The following is a 25181-nucleotide window of genomic DNA, read 5'->3' as shown; positions in this document are numbered from 1 at the left end:
CCGGAGAAGAGCCTGTCTTACAACCAAGGATCCGGAGACAGCTCCCACTTTGGGCGCATAGAGAATGGATGGCCCTGAGCAGTGAACCCCTCCTGCAGCGCCTCCCGCAATGTCTCCCGTGGAACCCAGTCATACGGCTTCTCCAAATCCACAAAAAACATGTTGACTGGATAGGCGTACTCCCAGACGCCCTCCAGGATCCTTGTGAGAATGAAAGCTGGTTCTCTCATTCCATGACTGTTTTCTTCAGTTCATCTGTTTATTTGTTTTTTATCCCTGCTATTCAGCTCCTTGTGCTTGATGATCTACAATTTTGTGTTTTTTCTTTGCTTTTCTTCCTTTTTTTTTTGTATTTTGGCAATAAATTATTGATCACACAATTATGCAGGAAGAACATGTTTTTTTTTTTATTGCATGTGGCCCCTGGCATGACAAGTTTGGAGACCCCTGCAAGATAGATTTACAATGTGTTGTGCTTATATATCAGCTTGGCACAGCTGCAACTATGAATCAGAAGTATTTCAGTCCTGTTTTGATTGTGGGAGTTGTATTCTTTTCACTCGAACTGCTAAAAAAATTTGCACGCATTGCTACATTTCAAAACATGAACTCCTTTTAAATTAAGAGGAAGACAGATCAGAGAATGGCGTTCAGCCCAGTTTGTTATACCACAGTAAAACACTCCAACATACCTTTTGACATACTCCCACCTACCTTACCTATGTGAGAGGAAGAACACACCCTGATGTTAGTCTTGCTTTTTCATCAGAATTATAAATAAGAGGAACTATTGCACAGATGATAGTATTTCAAAACATGACAGCCCCAGAAAGAAAGAAGGAAGTGGAGAGAGTAGAGAGGAGGATCAAATCTGAGAATGGCAGGTAGCTTTGTTCAAGCCCATTTTAATGCACCACAATAATACACTCTGTGCTTTTATTCAGAATGGAGCTTTATTCCTATCCCCTTCATGTATGGATTTTTAAATATTTTTCTTGTTGGTTGATTGAGCTGAGCAGCACATGAACACACAGACGCATTAAGTGTTACAGTAGTGACATTAACAACATTTATTCAGACATCAATAAGAGCAGCAAGACAGACATGGATAAAAGTACAATCAGGTGCAGAAAAACTTCAGCAACTTTTGAATATTTTCATCATTTAAAACATAACTGTGACTGATAAAAAACTGTCATTAAATTATCTGGGTTATTATTAGAGTTTCTGCTGAGTCTAGTTTCCTGCAGAGACCATCAGACAAACATCTTCAGGAGGATCTGGATCAGAAGGACAGGTTGATGAGAGGAGCGTTGTTCTCCCTCTTGTCTTCAGGACTCCACTTGATGAGTGGAGAGCTCAGGTCGATCAGCTGCTCAAACAAATAAAACAAACAGATTTTTGTTAAAGATAACCTCCAGACACGTTCTCTGTTCTCAGAGGATGTAACCAGGAAAGGTGTCGATTACTTGATTGGTGGTGCAGGACTTGTTGCTGGTCCGGATCAGGTCAGGGGTGTTGGTCAAGTCAATGAGCAGTTTCTCTTGAGGCTGCAGAATCGGAGCTGGAAGATCCAACAGGAGAACCTGAGGAGACAGTGTTAAAGTGAGGAAGATCTGTGAGGTTCTCCTGAAGGAAGCAGGCAATCAGAGGAGAACTGAGGAGGAGGAAGATGAAGCTCTTCATAACTCTGGACTAGATGAAAAGTGATAGAGTCACCCTTATAGCTGGTGTGTGTGCACGCATGTGTGTGTCTTCTGACCTCCTGAGGCTTGCTGTTGCTCTCCTCTGCAGTTTCCAGTTCAATCAGGTTTCTGATGGGCTCTGATTCGCCCTGACGCGGTTCTCCAGGATCTGTGTTCTCTGACTGGTCAGCCTGTGGAGGGCTAGCGGGTGGGGCAACAGGAGGCTCCTCCTCCTCGAGACAGAAGGGCTGGATGTCGGGGGCATCAACAAGCTCCGCCTCCTGTGTGTCTGCAGGGACGGGGCTACACAGAAACAACAACACAACGATAAACACCAAAACGAGACCGCTGCATGAGTTGTCATGGTAACAGGGAGATGATCTGACTCAGCAGGCACTTTACCTGCAGTCTTTCTCTCTCCTGGTTAGGGCAGAGCTTGGGGCGGGGACAGAGTCAGAGGCGGCCGGTGGTCTTGTGGGCCGGGTCTGGTTGGTAGGTGTGGCTACGGGGATGGTAGACATCCTGCGCCTCACTGGGGTCGGGAGGGCAGAGGGACGCCGTGCCTTCACCTGCAGTGACCTGCAGCCGGCAACAGAGGGTGTCAGAGGACCAGCAGATGGCTTCTGAGGAAGACTACGGGAGAGGAAGGTGTTTATGGATCACATCACTGATCTGCCAGAAACAATAACCCCAATAAACCAAACTTCAGACTAAAGAGGCAACACAAAGTGACAGGACAGATGGTGCACATGTTTTACCTGGATGACGTGTTTACTGTATACAAAAAGATAGACTGTAAGTCCTCAAAGTGAAAAATCTGATTTTATGTGGATGTCCAGTCAGTGTTGAGGGTAAATGTAGTCAAATGAAGTAACCGATTCCTCAGTGTGTGCTATATTGATCAAGAAAGGTCAGTTCCTCTGCTTGCGGAGCCTTGCCAGCAGTGCCTATGTGTACCAGGATACACTGCGTGTGAGCTTCTGATATCCACGCTCATGGTGCTGTGTATCACCACCCTAACCTAAAGCTAGCTATTACTCTGTTGGCCAAAAAATAGCATTATGGGTGACAAAAATATTGACCTAGCCAATATGTGGCCCATTTTATTTCTTTATCTAAAAAGTGAACTATTTAAAGTAATGCAATTACAATATGAAGCGTTTCATCAAAAATTAATTCACTTTTCAAACCTTGAAAACACCATTTTAAAATTCAAGCGTTTAAGGATTTCCAGCACCCCAAAGAACTTTGGATGTTATCTACCTGTCCACGCTGCTCGCTGACATCAGCCTCTTTGGCTTCAACATCTTTGAGACATCTGGAGATGAAACACAAAGACAGACAGAGTGAGAGACAGACAGACAGACAGACAGACAGAGTGTTTTCAGAGGATCAAATACAGAAACTGGAGACTTTGCTTTAGTTTGAACCAAAAGATTTAAATTAAAACTGATGAGTTTAGTCCTGGAGGTGAAGACCAGAATCTGCATTCCTTTAGACATCAAAACTCTCTATTTAAGGCTGTCTCCATTTAGCACAGACAGGGTTCCTACAGCTTTTACAATATCTAATTCAAGCACTTTTCAAGATTTTCCAGCGCTGTACAGCCATGCCTGCTGTACTGTAAACACCCAAAATTATGTGTTGTAATAGCATTTATCAGGAAGGTGACAATATCAAGGAAAAGACAACCAAGTTTCATGTTTCAACTTGCGTCACCTCTCTGTAAGTAGATTTAGTTTTGTACATAAACAGGATGAGCCAACGCCCAGCTGAATGTTATTTCTTTATCTAAAAAGTGAACTATTCAGTGAGGTGGCAATTTATTATGAAAGTTAGAGCGGCAATGATTTGTCAGTTAATGGATTAATTGTCAACTTTTTTTAAATGCCAACTATTTTGATAATGGATTAACTGTTTTGATGAAAACATGCCCACATCCTCTGCTTTCAGCTTCTTAAATTTGAATATTTTCTGGTTTCTTTATTCCTCTGTGACACTGAACTGGATATCTCTGGGTTGTGGACAAAACAAGACATTTGAGGACATCATCTTGGGCTGTATTTTTATATTTTATGGAAAAAACAACTAATGAATTAGTGTTGAGTGTCTTCATTTTGTGCAAAAGGCAAAAGAAATTAGGCTCTCTTAAATTTATATTATTTCCTTACCTAAGAAGCAAACTATTTAGTCAGACAGCAATTTATTGTGAAAGTAATGCAGTTAGGCCTACAGTTTCAAGGTTTCAAAGTTTTCAAGGATTTTCAGCACCCATAAGAACCCTGAAGAATCCAAACTCTAAACTAGGGCAGCAGCTTACAACTGAGTCAATTAAGCAGCCAACTAATCAATTAACAATTGTTCGAAAAATGTAAAAGACAATGGTAAAAAATGTTGATCAGTGTGTCCCAAAGCCAAAGATGACAACCAAAAAAAGATTTTCAGTTTACTGTTATAGAGGAGAGAAGAAACCAAAAAATATTAATATTTAAGAAGCTGAAATCAGGGAATTTTGTCTTTTTTCTGAGAAAATGCCTTAACTGGTTAATTGATTTTCAAAATAGTTGGCAATTAATTTAATAATTGATTAACCACTACAGCCCTACTCTAAATACAAACAGTATAACAGTTTTCTGAATAACTTAAAGGATGAAACAAACTGATGTTAAACTCAGCTGATGAACACATTAAACTGACAGCTGTGACATCATCATCTTACCGTCTCCCTGGGAGACTCCTCTGACTTCTCCACTGGGTGTTGGTGGGACCAAGGCCTCTGGTTTGGATTTGGTCTTGAATCCGCTCTGCGGCCGGCCTGAGGCAGTGACGGAGGTGGTCTTCCCCAAAACTCTCTTGGCGGGTGTCAGCTGGAGGGGCGTGGCCTCAGCTCTCTTTAGCGGTGTGGACCTTGCGGCTTTGACACGTTCCACCTCAGGGGGCTTCCTGGCCTGAGCAGACAGCGAACGGCGGCTGGTGGTAGAGGTGGAGGACACTGGCTCTGCGGCACTGTAGACGGTGGAGCGGCGCAGTCTGGTGTTATTTGCCGGACGGCTGATGCTGCTGGGGGCGGGGCCAGTGGAGCTGCTCAGACTCCGGTTCAAAGAGGAGTTCAGTTTACCTGAGAGGAGACACAACACCTGTTCTGCTGCATGTTCTGATTGCATGATGAGGGCATTCATTTCTGACTTGATATCGATTCTATCAGAGAGCAACGAAGCAACTGCTCTGTGGTCCGTATGGAGTTTAACCTCACCTCACAAAACCTTTGTCATACATGTAAATTAGCTTGATATGTTGCCGAAGTTTAGTGTCATTCACGCTTTAATACTTGGGTTATTTATCAACATTTAGTTCAACTGCCAAGTTTGTCTCAGACTTTGATTCATCAGACACAGTAATTATCAGCACATAAATTAGGTTGCTTCTTGGAAGCATCTCAGTGGCTTAAAGAGTACCTTTAGCGGGGGACAAAGATATGCTGGAGTTGAAGCTGGACACCGAGGACGAGGATGAAGACGTGTTTCTCCTGTCTGTCACCCTCCTGCTCTGAAGGGGTGGAGCTTTCACACCTGACATGTTCCTCACAACACTCTGACAGAAAAAAAAAATCAATTATTTTCAGCTCCATGTCAGGATGACTGTGATAATACACATAAATACATATCAAACACACCTGGCTGGAGTGACTGACTCTGTCGAACAGGTGGAGCTGTTTGACCAGATTTCCATGATAAATCAACCAGACTCAGTTTTGAACAAGGGTGTTACCTTTGTGGGTGGAGCCAGCGTGCGTTTTCCCACCAGGCTGGAGTTGAGGGAGGAGTCACTGATGTCAGAAGCCACGCTTGCCGAATCAGAGAGCAGATCCTCACATGACCCTGCCCTGCTGGAGGAGCAAGAGGTCGGGCTACGCCTCCAACTGCCAACCGCCTGAAACATGGAGAAAAAAAAAACAAGAGCCAACAGGTGACATAAAGACATCTTCATTTATTTAATAACACAGTGATATCCATACTAGGGGTCGATCACCACCCCTGTGGTGGGTCACCAGGTATCTCAAAGGGGTCACACATGAGAAACAAGGAAAAACGTAACTCATGGACCATTTACTGGCTTTTACCAGAGCTTTTGGTCACACAGTATCTTGTTTTACACACAAATTAGCTGATTTGGATGAGGGGATGGGTTTGTGCAGCAGAACTACTACTCAACTGACAGATGCAAGCATATTGTGAAGTGATGTAGAGAGCTGATACGATTAGTTGATTAACTGATTGACAGCAAATTAGTTGCCATCTATTTTGATGTGCGATTAATCACTTCGGTTGTGTTGTAAGCAAAAATCTCAAACACTTGCTGGTTCAAGCTTCTTAAATGTGAGGATTTGCTGCTTTTAGTAAAGTAAGAGTCTTTGGGTTTTGGACTGCTGGTTGGATAAAAGATGCAATTCAAGGATGTCACTTTGGGCTCTGGTAAATTGTGTGGGGGTTTTTTGTTTTACATTTTATTGACTAATCGACTAGTCCTGAAAATAACTGGCATGTTAATCGATAATCAAAGTAATCATTAGTTGAAGCCCTAATGATATGGTTTTCTACAAGTTAAACTATTTTTTTTTTTTTTTACTATTTTTTGAGTTTATTCTGTCACATTTAAGACTATAATCTCAGAACATCTGAATTTTTTTTCTCAAAGAGCAAATCTTCTGCAAACCTGTAAGTGCAGTAGAAAGGTGTGTCGAGGACCAGTGCAAGATGGCTGTGCTCGTATCAAGGATATTTTGGCTTTAGTTTTGTACAGTGGAAAGAAGGGGAGATGCTTGGTTTTTAGCTGGCTGGCAAACAATACACATTTTGTTAATGAATACAGAGAAGGGGAAAGTTAACAGCTTCCCACCTTCTGTTATACTAGCACTCAGATCTATTTTATATATTAGTTTTTAAATTGTGCAACAAATTGTGCTTAATTTTAAATTTACTCATTTTAAAAACAGGTTTTGATAAACTCTGATTAGATTAATTTACATTAGATCTAATTTAAATCAATCTTTGTTGGTGCAACCCAGTGTCAATGTTTTCACCTGAGAATCAAAGTAAAAACCAACTTTCTCTCCTACTTTGCTTGGTGGTTGCAGTCTGGGTTTCTCCACTTTGCTCTTGTTGGCTAAACAAGAAGTCGTTGGGGCTGCCGGTTTGCTTGGCAGCACGACACCCACTGTGGCTTTCCCTCGCAGCCCTGTCCTTGGCTGAGCTTTGGCTCCAGCCACAGGGCTGGAGGTGCTGAGTCTGACAGACGTAGCTGGGGGGTTGAATGACTTTCTGTTGGCGAAGGAATGGCGGGTGGATGAAGCTGCGTTGGCAGGACGGGTGGATGAAGCTGCATTAAAGCTGCTTCCTCTGAGCAGGCTGCGCTGGATGGCAGGCGGCAGCTGCTTCATGGGACTGTCCTGCACACAGAAGGTCTGACGTTTGATGGGGCTGAGTGCACTGGCGGTCTGACCGAGCACACCCAGTTTGGCCTCAGTGTCCTGGACAAACTCTTCCCTGTTGGTTGTATAGTCACTGGTCACATTAGCGGTTTTATCTCCCTCACTGTGTGGCCTTTTCAGTTCACCACTCTGCAGCTGGTTGGCTAGTCTGTGGGCTTCCTGACACACGGCCTCCAGCTGATCACCAGTCAACGGACTCCAGCTTGTCCGCACACTACTGCTGCCGTCCTCAAGTTGAGATGCCACATTAACAGAGACACACCTCTCCTTATGGCTGACTGGACCCATGAACACCTCATCCTCATCTTCATCACCTTTGGAGCTGCAGAGCAGAGAGAGACATCACAGATGAGACCACAAATAGCTCACAATATGTAAGAGAGCTGAAACTCAAGGATGAAGAAGGTCACAGCTCCAGAACTGAGCTCAGTTTTTAGTTTTAACATGTAAATATTTACACCTCATTTTTTTATATTATTATATTTGTTAAACCAAACAAAGTGACGTTAACCAGTCAGTCTTAGATTTATATTTAATGTAGTACCAGTAGTTCACCTGCAGATGTCACCATTTTGACTGTAATGTAACTAAAAGAATCCATGTGGTGTCGGCTAAATCTTGGTATCAATTATTTACCAATTTGCAATTGTGTTTACTTTTACAATTTGTAGACACCTGATATTAAAGGGGAAATATGTAGCAACATGCAGAACTTAGTGCAGTCAAAATAAAAAAAATAGAATGCCTCCATACTGTTTGTCTGGTGTAATCCAAGTCGCCTAAAGCCCCAACAAGTTGTCAAGTTGACTTGAAAGATGTCATTTACACCATGTTTTTTAGCCTAAACCTCCACTGTAGCTTGTAGCCATGTTCGTGGGCGCATGCACACCAGCTTAACTGTGTGTGGTGTGATGGTGTGTGTGTGTGTGTGCAATTGAACAGCCTGGTGGGGCTTTAGGTTACTTAGATTACACTGCAAGAGCAGTACCAAGGCAGTTCATGTTTCTCCTGTTTGAAAACTGGTCAACATTCACTTATATTATTTGAAAGATTCTGCAACGCTATTTTCTCTAAGAAACTCCAGCAGCGTTTTGTGGACAAAAAAAATTAAATGTGGGTAGAGGTCATACAAACTTTATCTGGTATTATTGCTATTAGGTTGTCTGTTTGCCCTTGGCTATTCTATTCTTGGACTAGTCCCACCTACTTTAAGACTGTCAGGTGCAAATAAAGGGAGTCATTTTAAGGCTAAACACTGTAACTACAACTGCCTGGAAGAGCACAGAGGCACCTACAGTTGGACATTGGTTTTTCCAACAGTTAAGCCACAGAAAAACTGACTTTAGCTTCCAGGGGGAAAATAAAGAGCTTTCTTTTTTAATATGGGGATATTTTATTAAATATCTTGAACGTTATGATAATATTGTAATTTTTGCTTCATTTTCTCATCTGTATGTGGATCTTTAAGTATATATGTTGTCTTAATAAATATATTTCTCAATGATGATGATAATAATAATGATAACAATAATAATAATGACATATTAATGGCAGTACTTTAGTATCAGTGTGAGCACTGGGGCCACCATTTCAAAACTGTTAATCCAGAAGAATGATCCAGATAAATTATGCATTGCAAAACCACACATTTGAAATTTAATCATATCCTGATAATTCTGATCTTGCTAAAACAATGGCCCTTGGTGATACTTCCGCAGACATGAGTTGAACATAAAACTATCATGTTTCCTACCTGGCAGGAGACAGAGAAACATCGAAGTCAAACTTCTCATCAGGCAGAAAGAACAGTTCTGTTCAGGGACACAAACGTTGTTCATTAAACAGTTGATAAAACACGTAAACAGGAGGTTAACTGAGTATAAATGGTGACTCAGAAGGTCAGTCATTGTCAACTTACCGCTGTTAGCTCGACAGTCCATCCCGCTGTTGGTTCTTCACTGTGGGGAAACAGATTGATCCAGATCAGACCTTCAGCGACACATGCAGCTCTGACATTAAACTGTAATGATAATAAGTCACACAAACACTCTAACAGATGGGCATGGAGTGAATTTAAACACGAAATTTACTTTAAGCGGCATGCTAACTTCGACGTTAGCCTGCTAGCCCGTTAGTCCATCAGCTAAAGCTAGCTTAAATCAAACGTCAACTGATATGAACTTTAAACGGAGAATTTAATCATGAATTTGGTTAATTCAGCGACACAGAGTTACTGCCTCATTAAAGTAAAAACTACAAACCTCAAGTTCCTCTGAAAACTCGCAAATCTTTTCTACTCGACATTCAAAGGGCGAGAAGAAAACACACAAACAATTCAAATCTCCTGCGCTGTTGTTCACGTGAGTCAGACGCACTCAGCAATTGGCTGGAAGCGTACGACGGAAGCAATGAGCAGAGTTGTGGGGATTGTAGTCCATAGAGTTAAAACCTGTTTCCGGGAAGTAAACGTTTGATTTGTATAAAAATAATTATGATAAAGCTGATAAACTTTTATCTCAACAAAGACTACAAATGAATAAACTCGGAAATAACTTAGCATGTGGTTAATTTTTTGCAAAACCTTTTTTGACTCTTTTTCAAGGCTTGCCTGAGGCTTTTCTAACCAGTAAGTATGTGTCGTTGAAAGATGAATGTCAGACACATAATAGTGCCTTTTGAAACCTAGGATAATAACCATTTTAATAAGCAAAATAAATTGTTTATCTGTATATGCTAGGAAAAAGTAAATCTATATAGATTCTGTATTTATTACTAAAGTCTGCCACAGGCCCCCTGCAATACTGACATAAACCACTAGGGGTCAACAGATGCCTTGTTAAAAAACAGTTCTTCAACAGTTTTTGTACCAAAGTGCCAGGTACCGGGGGTGCATGTGAAAATGACACAAATACAAAAAAGAGATTATGATCTGATTAAAAAACAAACAAAAAAACATCCACATATAGAGTCAACCGTGACTCCTGCAGCATTTTGCGTTTAAGAGTATTTCAAAACTAGTTGGCAAATGAGCAGAAAAGTCCAAACAGTTACCTAAAAGTAAAGGTCGAAATAGTTAGCTAAAAGTAATAGATAAATGGTTGAAACATATAACATAATAATGAAGAAATGGTTGACATAGATATCTTAAAGTAATGGACAGATAGTTGAAACAGTAAGCTATAATGGATATGAGGTTGAAATATATTTCTCAAAAGTAACAGATTAATGGTAGAAACAATTAGCTAAAAGTAATGGATAAATGGCTGAAATAGTTAGTCAAAAGTAACAGGTTGATTGATTGGTTGAGATATAGTTTTTGCAATAGTTAGCTTAAAGTAACTGGTAAATATTTGAAATAATTAGCTACACTGTAACACGAATGCTGTGAAATGTTCAATACTTGCTGGCAGCAATTAGTAAGTTGCTGTGAATACATTTCACAGTATGATTACTGTAAATCTAATAACAGCTGCAGGAAAACTTGCAGCCACACTGTTCAACACTGACCAAATCTTTTAATAGCTTTTCACAAAGTAATCTAGATGGCACAAACTAACTCTGAAATCAACTGGATTATTTCTGTAGGAGTTCGTTAAAATACGACATGTGTAAAATGCCAAAGTTGACTATGAAATTCAAAATGGCTGACTTCCTGTTGGGTTTAGCCGATGTGTGAGCCCTGGGCAGCCCTGATCTAAATAAAGACCAACAGGCACTTTAGAGGTCAGATGAGTCCTTTTTGTGCTTTCAATAACCGGATGGTTTGAGACAATTTGTTTTAGAGGCATTTTTTATTCTCACTAAAGGTTTTTGGACAAATTCTTTCCGCCTCTGCTGTTGTTTTTGAGATTCACTCCAGTCCTGGTGTTCCATCCCATCCCACGTTTTTGTGAGAACCATACTGACCTGACTCCCACGACATGCCCATGTTGCCATGTATCACCACCCTAACCTATAGCTGTTACTTTGGCCAACAGACTACCTATATCGCCAACTTACTGTTTGGACTACAGTACTCATTTTTCATAGGCATTTTTTTAACCTACTTAGTTATTATATCCCTATTACTCATGATAACTTATGAAAATCTCATTGCTTTAATATTTTGTGAGAGCACCAAATCATATTTAAAGTCAGGGTCAAATGGAGGTTAAATATATTGTGATGTTTGATTTTTTCCAGATTTCCCAGCCCCAACTGCACTACAAGTAAAAATTCTGCTCTCTAAACTTTGATAAAAGTGTGTTTGTGTGTGTGTGTATTAAAGCAAAATTTACTTAAACTGTCCTCATCAGTGTTTTACTATTATCGAACTGATGTTTTGGAATTAATATTACTGCTGCTTTAATATGTATATTGCATTTTACTGCTGTAGATGTTTGAGGTTGAGCTCATTTTAACTACTTTCTATAATTTTGGATAGTTTAAACTACTGCAATAATGCCACATATTCTGTAAGATCAACATATTTTTGCACAATTTGAGCATTTATGATAATGAACAGTTATTTTAGAAAAAATGTACATATCGAGATATATAGTGTATATCACAGAACAGTCTAAAAATATCAAGATAATATTTAGAAGCCATATCACCCAGCTGAGACATTGCTGTTGAGTTTCAAATGTATTTTTTTGGTGCTTTGAGCGCCACAAGCGTCATCTGGTTCAATAATATTCAAGAAAAGGCAGACATCTCTACAGCTGATATCTCCAAAACTCTGCAAGTGACACTAAAACAATCTAAATGGTTAAACAGCACTACAGGTGAGAGGGAAAAAGTTTTCATTTTGTGGTGGACTGTCCCTGCAAACAATTACACATTTGATATCAGGGATAAAAGAGGAATCATCAGTTTGTTAACATTTCTTCTTCAGTTGAATGTGAAGCTGCATCACAAACATCTTGCTCTGGAAGTTGTTTTTTTATCTTTTAATGACTTAATAATAATAACAATATTGATAATAATAATAATAATGATGATAAGAAGAAAAACCTAAAACATTACAAAACAATCAGTCAAACAAACAATCCAACATTACACATTTACTTTAACCTTTTCTGTCTATAAACACACCTCATAAAAGCTGACTGACTCTAAACATTTCAGTCACAGATCCATAAAAGTTAAACCTTGTCACAAAACTAACCTTACCTCGTCATCGTCAGCTCACATTAGCTCATTTGCTATGTCTGAACATCAACATGAATATTTACAGATCAGATTTATTATTGATCGATAACCTCACAAACACTTCTCCTAAACAACAATTGCAGAGTTCATGTCTATTAAAGTAAAGAAGAAAACATCAGTTTGTGTGAACATTTAACACAAACACCTGGAAACATTTCTGCTTCCTGGATTCTAAAAACCAGCAGGTGAACTCCTGACAGGAAGCAATCAGACAATCAGAGTCTGTTTTTAAAATGTTTTTTTTTTTTTTTTCAGTCCTTGGCTCTCACTCTCGCCGTAACAAACGCAGAACGAACAGACCATTGTGACGGGCCCTCCACCTGGGCACTAGGTGTCCCTGTTGTGTCCCTGCTTTGTGTATGGCAGGTGCGGGCTAGAGGGTTGTCAGAAGGATGAGTCACACCTGGGTCCAGTGTGTCCAGGCCTTTTAAGTGAAAAATGCTAAAAAAAAAAAAAAAAAAAAAAAGAGGGCAAGTTGTTGACGAGGGGGCAGAGTGGGGGGCATGGCTACAACAGCAACTAGTGGTCAGAGCTAACCAACCATGAGCAGCTGCTGTCAGGCTCTCCACGTCCATGGAGGAACACTGGAAACACAGAGAAGCGCTGGAGAAACAGAGAGTCCGCTGGAGCTTTGACAGTCACTAGAAGTACATTTGTGTCTCTTTGAAAAAGTTTCTGTGTTGTAGTTTGCCAAACTAATGCTAGCGGCGCAGAGAGGCTGCAGGGAGGCTGCAGAAAGGCTGTTCTCTCAGTTGTCTGTGTGTGTTCAGGGGAGCATCAGTACATAGCCATAGCCCAGCTGTTGCAGTCTGGTGCTTCTTCTACAGCCGCCAACGGTGGCAAAATGTAAAAATACTACATTGAGGGTTAACAAAAAATACTGTAAACTGTGAATGATGAATCTCGAAAAGCATATATTTGGAATCAGTACTGCTTCACAGACTCCCGCTGAGCAGGGGCTGATTAGAGAGTGTTAACCTGTTTTTGTGTTTCCTTTTTCCTTTTCATAACACAGAGTCACCTCTCTATCTTAGCATTGGCTTCACACGGTTCAGGATGGCTTTTAAAACAGTGGGTGAGGTTTTAGCCATTATTAACTCACCAAATGCCAATTTTTATAAGCTTTATAAACCACAAAAGAAATGTCAAAATTAACACCAGCACTGATGTGTTTCATCACAGTATAGTAACTTCCATCCATCCATTGTCTGTAACTGCTTATCCTGACAGGTTGCTGAGGGGCTGGAGCCTATCCCAGCTGACATTGGGCGAGAGGCGGTGTACACCCTGGACAAGTCGCCAGTTCAATATAGTATAGTAACATAATTTAGTTTACAACTGAAAAAAAACATGTTTAAATGTGCAATACCTCTTTAAATAGCTGCCTCAGACTGCAGTCCCTCTCTCTCACCCTCCTCAGAAGAATGATGCCGCTATTCTTCTGTTTCTCTTCATTCACACACACCCATACATGCTCCACACTACTGATGCACTGATTGCATGAATGAATCAGCACTGAATTATTTTCCTTATGTTTTTGTTAAGTAATTTCTTTGGCCTCCACCTCTTATTTTGTCTCCCTTCTTTGTCCTTGAGCCAGGCTGTGACATCATCGTAACTGCAAATGGTCAGTTCATGGGGTGGGGTTTCAGAGTGAGGTCTCCAGGCTGTGCAGTGGGCTCCCCGGACACGGTGGCAGCCCCGCTGAGTTGGGCGGGATCAGTCCGGACCTGGAGGCGTCCTTTGGTAGGGTGCCTATGCGGTCCATGGCATTGTTGTTCTGGTTGGGTGAGGACGGGAGAGGCGGCAGGTTGGACAGTCCGGTCAGGGGCGGCGGGATGACAATGGAGTTGCGTTTTGTGGGGGCGTCGTCCTCACCTTCTCCTTCATCGATCAGTGGTATCTGAGGCTCAGAGTCCTCGATGCGGAATTCAGGGTGGCTCATGAAGTTGTGGATGGAGCTGCGAGACTCTGGCGTCTCCAGGCCTTCGTAGGGAGATACGCTGTCTCTGAAGGCGTTCACGACACGAATCTGAAAAACAAGGGAAGACAAACAATCAGCTCAGCGTTTAATGGAGGAGGAAAATCCTGGTGTCTTAACTGATGTAATTTCTCTTGGCCTTCATGCATTCATCACACTGCAGTTTGTGGTGTTTTTTCAGGCGACTGAACAAATTAGTTGTGCTACTTTACAGCACAAACAAGTTTCATGCACTCATATGCATACGATTAGTTCTTGCTTAAAATCTCTAAATCCAAAATACCTCCAAACAACAGACGTTGATGCATTTCAATGGAGAACTCTTCACCTTCTACTCCAGACATTTCATTTTAGTTTTGTCTGTCTGCTCTCTGTTGTATATCACACTTTTACTCCAGACTGCAGCTGCAACATCCAGGAGATTTTGCACAGGCTGCTGCTGCAGGATGACTGGCTGTTACTGTTGTTGTTTAATTAAGGAAAGCCAAAATCATGATCAAGATTAATATTCAATCAATTGTGCAGCCCTATTTGCTAATACTTCTCTATGACCACAGGCTGAATCTGCAGCAACCCTCTGTCTCGCAGATGGAAACAAACCGCTGTGTGCAGATGAACAGGCAGCTGTTTGGTTAGAAGTAGATCCCTCTGCAAATAGCTACAGTAGTTAATCCAGGGGATTACTTTTTTAAATTCCCTGTTTACTTTTATCTGGGTTCAGAAACAACTCAGTGAAATGATTTATGTGAAAGTGAAGTGTATGCGGAAAGCTCCAGGAGGCTCACACTGCTTGTCCCTGTTTTGTTGGAGTCACGTGTCAAAGTTTATAATAACCCACAAGTCAAAATAGACACAGCTGTGAAAATAGGACCCTTTGAAGGTGAAACCATACCTGTGTCTGGATGCGGTTGAGGCCACGGCACCAGAGGACGTGGCCCCTCCTCAGCTCCATCTCAGCGTGGTCGATCTCATCCAGGTCCTTCATCTCCTCCAGCTCCTCCTCAGGGATCTCCTCCCGCTGTGTGCCGTGTCCCGCTGTCTTCAGGAACTTCAGCCAACTTGTGGGGATGCTGGACACCAGCTGAGAGGGGAACAGACACAAATATTACACAGCAGTACCCTCAGTGCATAGGGACTCGGTTTGGGAACCACAGCATTTGCTGGTTCAGCACAGACCACGGTAGGGAGTGATGTGGTGGCAGCCCCATACCTCTAACAGGGATTAACAATGTATGTCTTCTTCCTTTACTATCTAATATGAAAATAATGGCAAAAGTGTCTCACCTGTCCCCACAAGAGGCTGCCAAGGCCAAAGAAGATACACCACAGCCACTGCTCAGGGGAGAGACTCACACAGCTGAACGGTTTACCACCAAACTGCACAATGACGATCTACAGGATGAAAGGACACAACATCATACAGGTAATCTTTCATTACTTTACAATGTGAACCTGACCAGGTGTGATGATTTCCTCGTCCCTCACAGATTACCTGCACAATGAAGGTTCCAAAGACAATGGAGCAGAAGATGGGGTTGTTGAAGACACCCTCAAAGACGTTCCTCTCGCCATGAATCTTTCGAGCATTAAGCTCATTAAAGATCTGCATCAGGACAAACGTGTTGAACACGATGGTGTAGTGCTCAGAGGGTGGCGCATGGAGGGGGGTGTTCCTGCCACTGTCGATGTCAAACATCCTCTCACCTGGAAGAGGGGGGTCAAAGACCACTGAGCAGGCACGTAAAACAACCACAATGTTTTTACACAGGTATTTAAGTCATTTACACATGAATAATGATGGATTCATATTATGGTTGGTGGGATTTTTGGTCGATACAATATAATATATTAAGGTATTTTTTATGTTTTTTTTTTCCAAGAGGTTTTTCCACCTTAATCCATGTAGAAAATGTATTAAATTCCCTTTAATATTAGAATCAGCTTTTCTGGTCTGTTTAGGCACACAAGGAATTTGACTCTCAGTGTGCTTACAAAGCTGTACAAAGATAATCCAACACAAAACAGGGTTCAAAATGAACTTTTTTGTACACCAGCCAGATGGATAGATTACCATACTTTGGACTGGTGAGTGGAGCAAATCTACCATCTACTTGCACATTTTATCAGCATTTGGCTGTTAGCTTCAGTAATTACAGTAGGTGTTTATGTGCAGTAAATGAATGTATACAGCCTGCTTAGCTTTATGGGTCAAAATGCTGTATTACAATTACTTTACTTTATCCATAAACCCCAAATTTGTGGTGGTCAACCCTGTAACATTTACCAAGTAACAAAGTCACCCCTGAACCTGAAGGATGTTTCAAAAACAACACGGCAATGACACCACTGTGCTCTGCGCCACGTTGCAAAGGCATTTAGCTGTGTCGCAATGTGTCGCTCGCACTGTGACAAATATCACATGGCCAATAGAAAGGTGGCTGCTAGCCAGGCATGTATGATAAATTTGAGGAAAACTAATATTGTGTGTCTGAATTCCCTGAATTGTACGACAAAACCCTATCTTGGAAACACATCTCAAATCAAGCAGGCATATCAGCTGTGTTTTAACAGGTAGATTTTAAGGAGGCAATATGAGCAGCCAATACGATAAACACAGCTTACCATCAATAGCTCTACAGTCCTATAAAGCTTCTTTTCTGAGATAAAGAGGTATAATTTTCCTACAGAATATCTAGAAACACTTTATATAATGAGGGTACCACTGGATCACTTTGCCAAAGCAACTCTATTCCAGTGTCATCTTCCAAGTCCCTTCTCAAGACATATGTTCACAACTTCCAGTCTTCTATTATTCCTTGTATCTTCATGTGTGACTTTTAGATTTTATCTTTTATCTATATATTTGTGTTTCTCGTTTTTGTTTTATGTATCATCATCTTTTAAATTTGGTATATGCATTAATTGCATCTCACATAAATAACAAATGCAAGGAAGGCAACCCTGTCTTATTGCATTGAATGGGATCACACTTTAAAGAGAACTGTTGAAGTCAATCAGTTAATCAATACTTTTTTGTATAGCATGAATGGAAACATGACATTACATGACCTGAATCTCAATGGAGAACAATTTCAGCACATCTAAATGTGTTAAAACACAAAAATAATGTGAATCTGTGGCTCTGAGCTCAAACGCACAGATTGTCAGTTTCAGACCATGTAGCTGGAGTGCGTTCACTGACCTACGAAGAGCAGGGTGAAGATTGTGGTCAGCTGGTAGACAGCGTGTCCCAGGATGTTCTTCATCATGGTGCGGGAAATGAGCGGCTTCTTGCGGCCATAAGGGTTCCTGAGCAGCAGAGCCTCAGTTGGTGGCTCGGTGGCAAGGGCCAGCGAAGCGAACGTGTCCATGATGAGGTTGACCCACAACATTTGCACAGCTTTCAGAGGAGAGTCCTGGAAACACGCACACAGATCCACAGTAAGTGTATGTCAGCTGAAAAACCACAAACCTCATCATGATATTCCTAAATGGAGGCGTACACAGATAGCTGCAAACCTACCACCTTGCACTTAGCATTTATCATTCAATTTTCAACTGGGGGTGCAAAATATTAAACTGAGGGTGCAATGCATGCTTTTGGACCCTCTTAAAACCTGCCCCTGACAACACGACTGAACTCCAGCATGAACTGAAACAGTTGGGCTGGCCTATAAGGCTGTTTTTGTCCACCCCTCGTGTTGACAGCGGCAGTGTCAGATGGCTCTGACCTGGGTGATGCAGGCTCCGGTGAAGGCCACGATGACAGCGACCACATTGACGGTGAGCTGGAACTGCAGGAACTTGGAGATGCTGTCGTAGACGTTCCTGCCCCACATCACTGCCTTCACAATGCTGGTGAAGTTATCGTCTGTCAGGATGATGTCAGATGCCTCCTTCGCCACATCTGTCCCTGCGATGCCCTGCAGATCACAGCGTGTAGGTTAGCTTACATAAACCCGAGAATATACCAGGCTGTAAGCCTAACATCAGACCTGGGCTGATACACAGGGGGTTCAGGAGTCTTTCTGGTTCTGAACCTGAATCTGCTGTCAGTCTTTATGTGAAGGATGCTGATGACTGAAAGACATGATGTGATGATCTAAAGGTTCCTCTCACATTTCTGATTGGTCTGACATATCTTTTAAGATCAGCTGACCTTAAGTGGATTGCCACATGTTCTGACACACAAGGATTTGGGAGAACAATGAGCAGAATCAATCATCAAATTTGAAAAGACAAACAGAATAATCAATTGTTTAACCCTCAGGATGCTGGAAAAATGTCAGACTGAGTGAAGGTCTGAGGAGGCGGAGCCACAACAGAAGAGAGCGGGAAGTTTAATGTTCATCTCGACTTACGTTTTGTTTCTTTTCTTTAAACTTCAAAATGTAGCAACTTAATATGAATCTGAATAAATTATTACATATTAATACATTTGCAATTTGCTTTTTCAGACCAGTTCATATGAAGTGAATTCATTAATAAAGATTTTTTATCTATTGATTGCTCTTTATTGCTTTACAAACACTCTGAGGAGGATTTATAAAACCTTAAGTGTTTCAAGGTTATAGATGCAGGAGTTTGACGATATCGGTGACAATTGTTACCATGGCGAAGCCAACGTCTGCCTTCTTGAGGGCAGGACCGTCGTTTGTTCCATCTCCAGTTACCGCGACAACCTGCCTCTGCTCCAGCACAGTGCTGTCGATGATACCTGAGATGACAACGAACACACACACACACACACACACACACACACACACACACACACACACACACACACACACACAAAGACACATGTATTGAACAAATGAGGATCTAAAGTGTGCACAAACTCTTACTGCTTAAAAATCAGCAAAACTTTTTAGACTTTTATTTTGTTTTCATGTCTTCATTTCAATTTTATAGTTCACTCTTTTTATTCATTTTAATTTTTACATGTATTAAAACAACTTTGAAACTGCCTTGTGTATAAATTATGCTTATAAATAATCAATAGTCATTATAAATTTAGTGATAATGATAATTAACAGCCTGCCCCTGACCTATCTGACCTGGTTTAAGAATGCCTAACCTTTGACTAGAGTGTGTTTGTCCGTTGGAGACGATCTGGCAAGGACTCTCAGCTTTGGCCAAATCTTATCAATACGCTCCTGTTCGATCTGCAGACAAAAAGAGACATAAATAAAGACATAAATCTTGAGTTTTAGCTGCAAAACATACATTTAAATCTGTTTCAGATAAAAGTGGTTAATTATTCTAGCAGTGTATGTAGCTACAAAATGCAGCTCTCTGTTAATATTCTATTGTAAACTTAAAGGCATAATCTGCAATATTTTCCGAAAAAACAATATGTAGACTCATCACTTATGACCCACTGGATGTGTGTGATGATGTCTGTCTTCAGAGACACTGCCCTCTGCCTGTATTTCGTTAATGCCACACATTGTTTAAAGTATTCCCTGTTGGTCTCATCTAATATTACCGTCCTGCTCCGTCAACTGTGCCATTTGTTGTTTACTGTCTGCCTGAATTTATGAAATGCAACATCACAGCCACAATAAGAATTTGTCATGGGGCCATTAAATCTGTTAAACTGTTAAAGTGTTAAAGATGACATTAGGACAGACACCACTGTCTTTTGGTCAAGTCTGTGCCTCTCTGACCTCTCCCAGCTCGTTGCGTATTCGTCGGTTGAACTCTTTCCCCTCCATACACAGGAAGTCGTCTCCAGGTTGCAGGATGCCACATTTGGTGGCAATGGCCCGGGCAGTATTGATGTTGTCTCCAGTCACCATGCGAACAGTGATCCCGGCCCGCTGGCACTTTCTGATGGCCTCTGGTACCTGATGAGAACACCACAGGAAGCAACAACAAAGTGATACTTGTTGAGGGTTATGGAGCACTACAGACAGATGACAGAGCACTGAGGAAATAAAGAAACTATATGATGGAAATAACAAAAACTGATGATTGTCAGACAACTGCAAGGACAAAGAAATGTTGGCCTTGTGGGGTCAAGGTTGCATATGCAAAAAGATGAACTAAATGAGCCATTTTTATAAGCTGTAAGTAAACACTGGCCAGTCACTTGCATAGCTTAAAAACAATGACACAAAAATTAAAAGCAGCAATGTCACAAACCCTCTGTGGGCGGCAGTTTGTTTTACCAGATTAATGTCACTCTGAGGTGAGGAGGTGATGAAGCTGCACATTATCTGAGGGGCTGTATGAGCAACCATTAATCTTCTTTGCCTTGTGACAGAACTATCACTGTTGTAAAGCAGCATTTTCCTCGTTGCTCTGAGGTTTTGAGGACTTCACTTTCTACAGGAAGAGCATGTTACATTTTTGAAGGGACACAACCTCTTTGTGAACAAACAAATCATTAATTAATTAAAAAACAAACCCGCAATTTGTTAAGTTGTATTGTTTGTGTTAGGCTAATATGTAAAAGGTTTAGGGCTAGGAATGGAGACTCAATACCTTCAAGGTATTGATTGGAATAGCTCAGCACAAAGTAGTATTGAAACTTCTCCTGTCAAACAATACCTGCATTCAATCCTTTCAGTACCCAGATCTTGAAAAAAATTACTATTTACATAGTTTTGCTCGCAGCCAGTCCCACAAGCATTCTTCATAAAGAAAAACCTTCAAAAAAAGGTAAAGAATTAAGTACTCCATTGGTGGTATCACTTTAAGAGCACTGGTGTTGGTACTGGTATTGTGATTTTTTAAAACAATATCCAGACCTAAAAAGGTGGAATAGTTTCTGAAGGTTTTGCTCCCTATGCTCAAGTGTAGAAATATTCAAATATTATATGCATATTGACTGTAATGTGAAAAAGAACTGATGGGTGGTCTTGGGGAAAATGATCAAATTTCCATGTTTTGACTGACTAGTTAAAAGTTGTAAATAGTCAAACCTGCAGCAGGACTCTTGTCTTGCAACCCCAAGCTTAATAAAACGAGTACGACAGAGCACCTGCTCCCTGCTTACTCCTTCTTGATTTTTCTGCCTCTCTTCCACTGTCCTCATCCTCACCCGCAGACTGCTTAAATAAATCCGTTGTCTTAGCACACTATGCGGCGTCAGCCAGCAAAGCCTTTTTCTTTTTTTGGCGCACCTTCTCTGCCGCGGGTTTTCTCTTTCTATCCATGTTTCTGCAATGATTGCTTGACACTTCCGGTTTCAGTTGTGACAGCAACTGCTGTTATAGATTGGACCAGCTGTGTTGCTGCAGCTAAGATGATCTATGGAATATTTGTGTGTGGGCTATATAATGCTGGGGTCTGTCCCTGACATGACTGGCCCACCGGGAAAATTCCTGAGCTTCCCGATGGCCAGTCTGTGCCTACAGACCATGATTTCACCGGTGAAAAAGGCTCACGAACTCACTGTCACTTATTTTTACTGTGATCTCCATCTATCTGTGTGGAAAGACAGGATTGACGCACCTCAGGTCGTACAGGGTCCTCGATGCCAACCACGGCGATGCAGGTGAGGCCAGTGAGGATGTGGACCTCGTCATCCCAGTCAGGCTCCCCATCAGCGGCAGGGAAGTCCCTGTAGGCGAGGCAGATGGTCCTGAGGCCCTCCCCCGCCATCGGCTCAATCACCTTCTTCACCAGGTCGTCTCTGTCCCGAGGTTTGAATGCTTTGGCCTCCCCAGTGGCCATCAAGATCTTACAGCACCTGGAAAAACAGGCAAGAGTCATGTGATCATCATCTAACTGAGGACAGAGCTGTGTGGGCAACAGCAGCAGCAGCAGCAGCAAACCTACTTCCTGAGCAGGATCTCAGAGGCCCCCTTGCTGAACATTCTGTAGCTGCCATCATGGTTCTTTAGCACGGTGCTCATGGACTTCCTCACAGAATTGAAGGTGTAGACTTTGAATAGTTTCTCTTCTGGGATTTCGTTGCGGATGGTCTGGTAGTCTCGGCGCAGGTCGAGGGAGAGTCCCAGTAAGGCACATTCAGTCTTGTTTCCCACCTGGCGAGCCAGCCCGCCCTCTTTCTCTGGAGGCTGCAGGAAGCAGCAGCAGAGACAATGTTAATTCACAGCTTACGTTTTAGTTTTTAATGACACATCAGCTTCTTTAAATGGTTTGTGTATTAAACTCACAACTGCAGCAGCACATGACAGTAACATCAATTAACAGCAACAAGACACAACTTTCAACAAACACAAAAAAGGTAACAATGTTTGAAGCAGGGCTCAAAATTCACTTTTCCTCAATCTTTTAAGTTGTTTGTTAAATATTTTCTGGCTCCAGCCTCTCAATTATGAGGGTTTGCCTCTTTTGTCATACGTGACAGTAAACTGAATATCTTTGGGTTTTGGATTTTACTCTGATGGTGTCATCTTCTGCTTTTAGAAACTGAAGGCAGTTTTTCATTGTCTTCTTGGATATTAAAAGTCAGTCCACACTAACTGGCAACCCCTTGTCACAGGCTGTATATGAGCTGTGAGCAGTTTAACCAGAGGCCGATGTTAACTTCTCACTTTGTTTCATCTTAAAGTCTTAAGTTTCCTGAATAGATAAAACTCTTCCGTCTTACACAAGATTTGCAAAACAAGTAAACTAGACCACTGTGTAGCAGTAATATTGTGTCTTTCTATTTTGTTGATCATCTATGACCCCCTAGATTTATTAAATGACACATTAGGGGATCCCTAATTTGGGAAATACTGTTATACTAAACAATTAATTAATTAAAACTCCTGTAGGCAAAATCTGTACAAAACCTCTCGATGAAATGTGAGAGTTCTGTCATGGGCTAGATTTTATAAAGCCTCAAACCAGAACCAGGAGGAGGAACAGACATCTAGTTTTCTCTCTGACCACTTGAATTACATCATGTAATCATGTTATTATGAATTTTTGCAAAATTATACCAAAAATAAACTGCCCACCACAGCTCTGATCCAGAAAATAATAGTCACTATAACTGATAATGTAAATAATTGCTGACAAAAGTGAACTGACAGAAAGGAATCTGAAAAATGGAAAATACTTGTTGGTTCTTCTGGACTCTTGTAACTGAACCTGTTTGTCTCCACTGTGTTCTGATCTGTGCCGTAGATCCAGGAGGCAGTGATCAGATGAGTCCTGAGCTGCTGTGGCAGCTCTCCAAACTAACCTGCTCTCTAGGCCAAATGCTTAACTCACAGAGCATCCTGAATGGATGCCTATTTTTACAGCTCACCATAATCTTGGTGGTGTAGGCGCAGTTGACCCCGATGCCCATGATGAGCAGGTCCAGGATCTTGGCAGGAATCAGGTCCGGCTCCGGCACCTTTTTGTAGTAGCGCCCTGCGATGTAGGCCTGCACCACTGTCATTCGGTTCATAGTAAGCGTGCCCGTTTTATCGGAGCAGATGGCTGTGGCGTTGCCCATTGTCTCACAGGCATCCAGGTGGCGGACCAGGTTGTTGTCCTTCATCATTTTCTGACAAAGGAGGAAAGCAGCAGGCATGAGGTATTTTTTCTGTCACAAGAGACCTTAAAGTTTAAGTCCAACACGGTTTATTTTACTTGAGCATTAAAGAGTGCAATACGTGTTTTTATTGAAAAAAATCAAGAATTCTGTGAGAGAATCGTGATCTCAGTTATTGTTATTCACATCTTAGCAAGGATGGTGCAGCCCTAATATGGTTACAGTTATCTGACATATTGTATGCATATAGTGCCGTATGCAGACGAACCTTGACTGAATAAGCCAGAGAGATGGTGACAGCCAGAGGGAGACCTTCGGGGACGGCCACCACCAACACCGTCACACCAATGATGAAGAACTTGACCAAAAACTGCACGTAGATGGGCGCACATTCATTGGCCCAGGGAACCCCCTGAATCCAGAAGGTATCGATCAGGAAGCGAGTGATGAGGATGAGGACAGTGAGAGCTGACATGAACAGACCTGAAGAGACAAACGGAAAGACAGAGAGACAGACAGACAGAGAGTTATAGTAGAGAGCAGTGAAGAGTGTCCTGGGCCTGTATTTATCAAGCATTTAAGACTTATTCCTAGGAATACTGCTGACAGTTAATCGAAAACTAAAATCAGTCTTACTTCAGAGAAGGACTGAGAGCTACTGATGTAGTTTTCTTGACTAACTTTGAGCAAAGACATAGACGACCCCAGGAGAGATCAAGATGCCACTGTTTTAACACTCTCAGACACAAAGTGAAAATTATGATGCTATGTTGTAATAAATCCATAAGAAATCGTGCATTAATCCCAATAAAGTAACAGTAAAAGCTTATTAAAAGTTTGATACTGACATAATAGGTAAGTTAGCTCAATATGTGTGTTTGTGATGATATTAAAAAGGTTATAAAAGACTCAAAAGGTTTTTATTAACATTCTCAAGGAGTCTATAAACTGTTAATACGTTTCTAACAAGTGTTTATAATTGTCCTGTAATCTAATAAATGTGGAAATTTTGCTATTTTCAATGCATATATAGTCTTACAAACACATATAATGTTAATGAGTTTCTTATAAGGGCCTTACTACCTATTAACTAACACTTAAAGGCACCTTAATAGAAAGTTTTGCCAAATGCAGAAAAAAGCTGCATAATATTAATTATGTACAGACTTTATGTCTAAAGGCAAAGAGAACATTAATTAATGTGCACTATAAAAGTGCTGATTTAATGCTGCTGGAATTTCTGACTGTGAATCATCACTGTTGTCACGATTTATGAGAGCCTGTGCTCTCTTTGACATCCTGCACAATATCAGTGAAAATGTTTGCATCATTGAAGAGCTCTCCATCCACAGATTGTCTCCTGCAACTCCTACCACGTAACGACACCTC

At 41.4% G+C, this 25181-nt stretch overlaps 2 protein-coding genes across 6 annotated transcripts in view; both read right to left on the bottom strand.

The window, feature by feature from the left end:
• Window positions 1-1186: 1186 nt before the first annotated feature.
• Window positions 1187-9551, bottom strand: gtse1 (G-2 and S-phase expressed 1). 4 transcript variants are annotated; one of them, XM_084735148.1, is made up of 12 exons: window positions 9435-9551; window positions 9092-9131; window positions 8927-8984; window positions 6790-7495; window positions 5454-5615; window positions 5141-5276; window positions 4405-4803; window positions 2949-3003; window positions 2088-2318; window positions 1763-1988; window positions 1470-1586; window positions 1187-1372 (listed from the first exon to the last, which is right to left on the bottom strand). In XM_084735148.1, exons 2-12 carry the CDS (start codon window positions 9111-9113, stop codon window positions 1286-1288), a joined length of 2199 nt encoding a protein of 732 aa, XP_084591274.1. In that variant the 5' UTR covers window positions 9114-9131; window positions 9435-9551; the 3' UTR covers window positions 1187-1285. The 4 variants fall into 4 exon arrangements, with proteins under 4 accessions (XP_084591274.1, XP_084591277.1, XP_084591276.1 ...); XM_084735151.1 differs by having other exon boundaries at window positions 2088-2264; XM_084735150.1 differs by having other exon boundaries at window positions 2088-2271; window positions 2950-3003.
• Window positions 9552-11825: 2274 nt separating this feature from the next.
• Window positions 11826-25181, bottom strand: part of LOC146316479 (plasma membrane calcium-transporting ATPase 1-like) — a 32552-nt gene continuing 19196 nt past the window's right edge. Inside the window, exons 7-19 of one of the 2 annotated variants that reach the window (XM_084735153.1) lie at window positions 24061-24275; window positions 23562-23804; window positions 22136-22377; window positions 21809-22046; window positions 20017-20196; window positions 19425-19512; window positions 18958-19064; window positions 18079-18270; window positions 17550-17763; window positions 15840-16051; window positions 15632-15739; window positions 15240-15428; window positions 11826-14398 (exon numbers count right to left, since the gene is read on the bottom strand). In XM_084735153.1, the coding sequence (XP_084591279.1) occupies window positions 14015-14398; window positions 15240-15428; window positions 15632-15739; window positions 15840-16051; window positions 17550-17763; window positions 18079-18270; window positions 18958-19064; window positions 19425-19512; window positions 20017-20196; window positions 21809-22046; window positions 22136-22377; window positions 23562-23804; window positions 24061-24275 (2612 nt within the window). In that variant the 3' untranslated portion in view covers window positions 11826-14014. The remainder of the gene's footprint in view (window positions 14399-15239; window positions 15429-15631; window positions 15740-15839; window positions 16052-17549; window positions 17764-18078; window positions 18271-18957; window positions 19065-19424; window positions 19513-20016; window positions 20197-21808; window positions 22047-22135; window positions 22378-23561; window positions 23805-24060; window positions 24276-25181) is intronic. The other variant, XM_084735152.1, reaches the window with a different exon arrangement.

This window comes from Lutjanus erythropterus, chromosome 13 (assembly GCF_056507025.1).
Source record: "Lutjanus erythropterus isolate fLutEry1 chromosome 13, fLutEry1.hap2, whole genome shotgun sequence".
NCBI lineage: Eukaryota > Metazoa > Chordata > Actinopteri > Lutjaniformes > Lutjanidae > Lutjanus > Lutjanus erythropterus.
This window is presented reverse-complemented; position numbering and strand designations above follow the sequence as displayed.

Bases quoted from the DNA above. Each gene is read 5' to 3' on its own strand.
- gtse1 (XM_084735148.1), bottom strand. From the start codon at position 9,113: ATGGACTGTCGAGCTAACAGCG. The intron at 1,989-2,087 runs GTAAAGTGCCTG...GTTTCTGTGTAG, and splicing joins AGGAGAGAGAAAGACTGCAG to CCCCGTCCCTGCAGACACAC. The intron at 1,587-1,762 runs GTCAGAAGACAC...CTGTCTCCTCAG, and splicing joins GCAACAGCAAGCCTCAGGAG to GTTCTCCTGTTGGATCTTCC.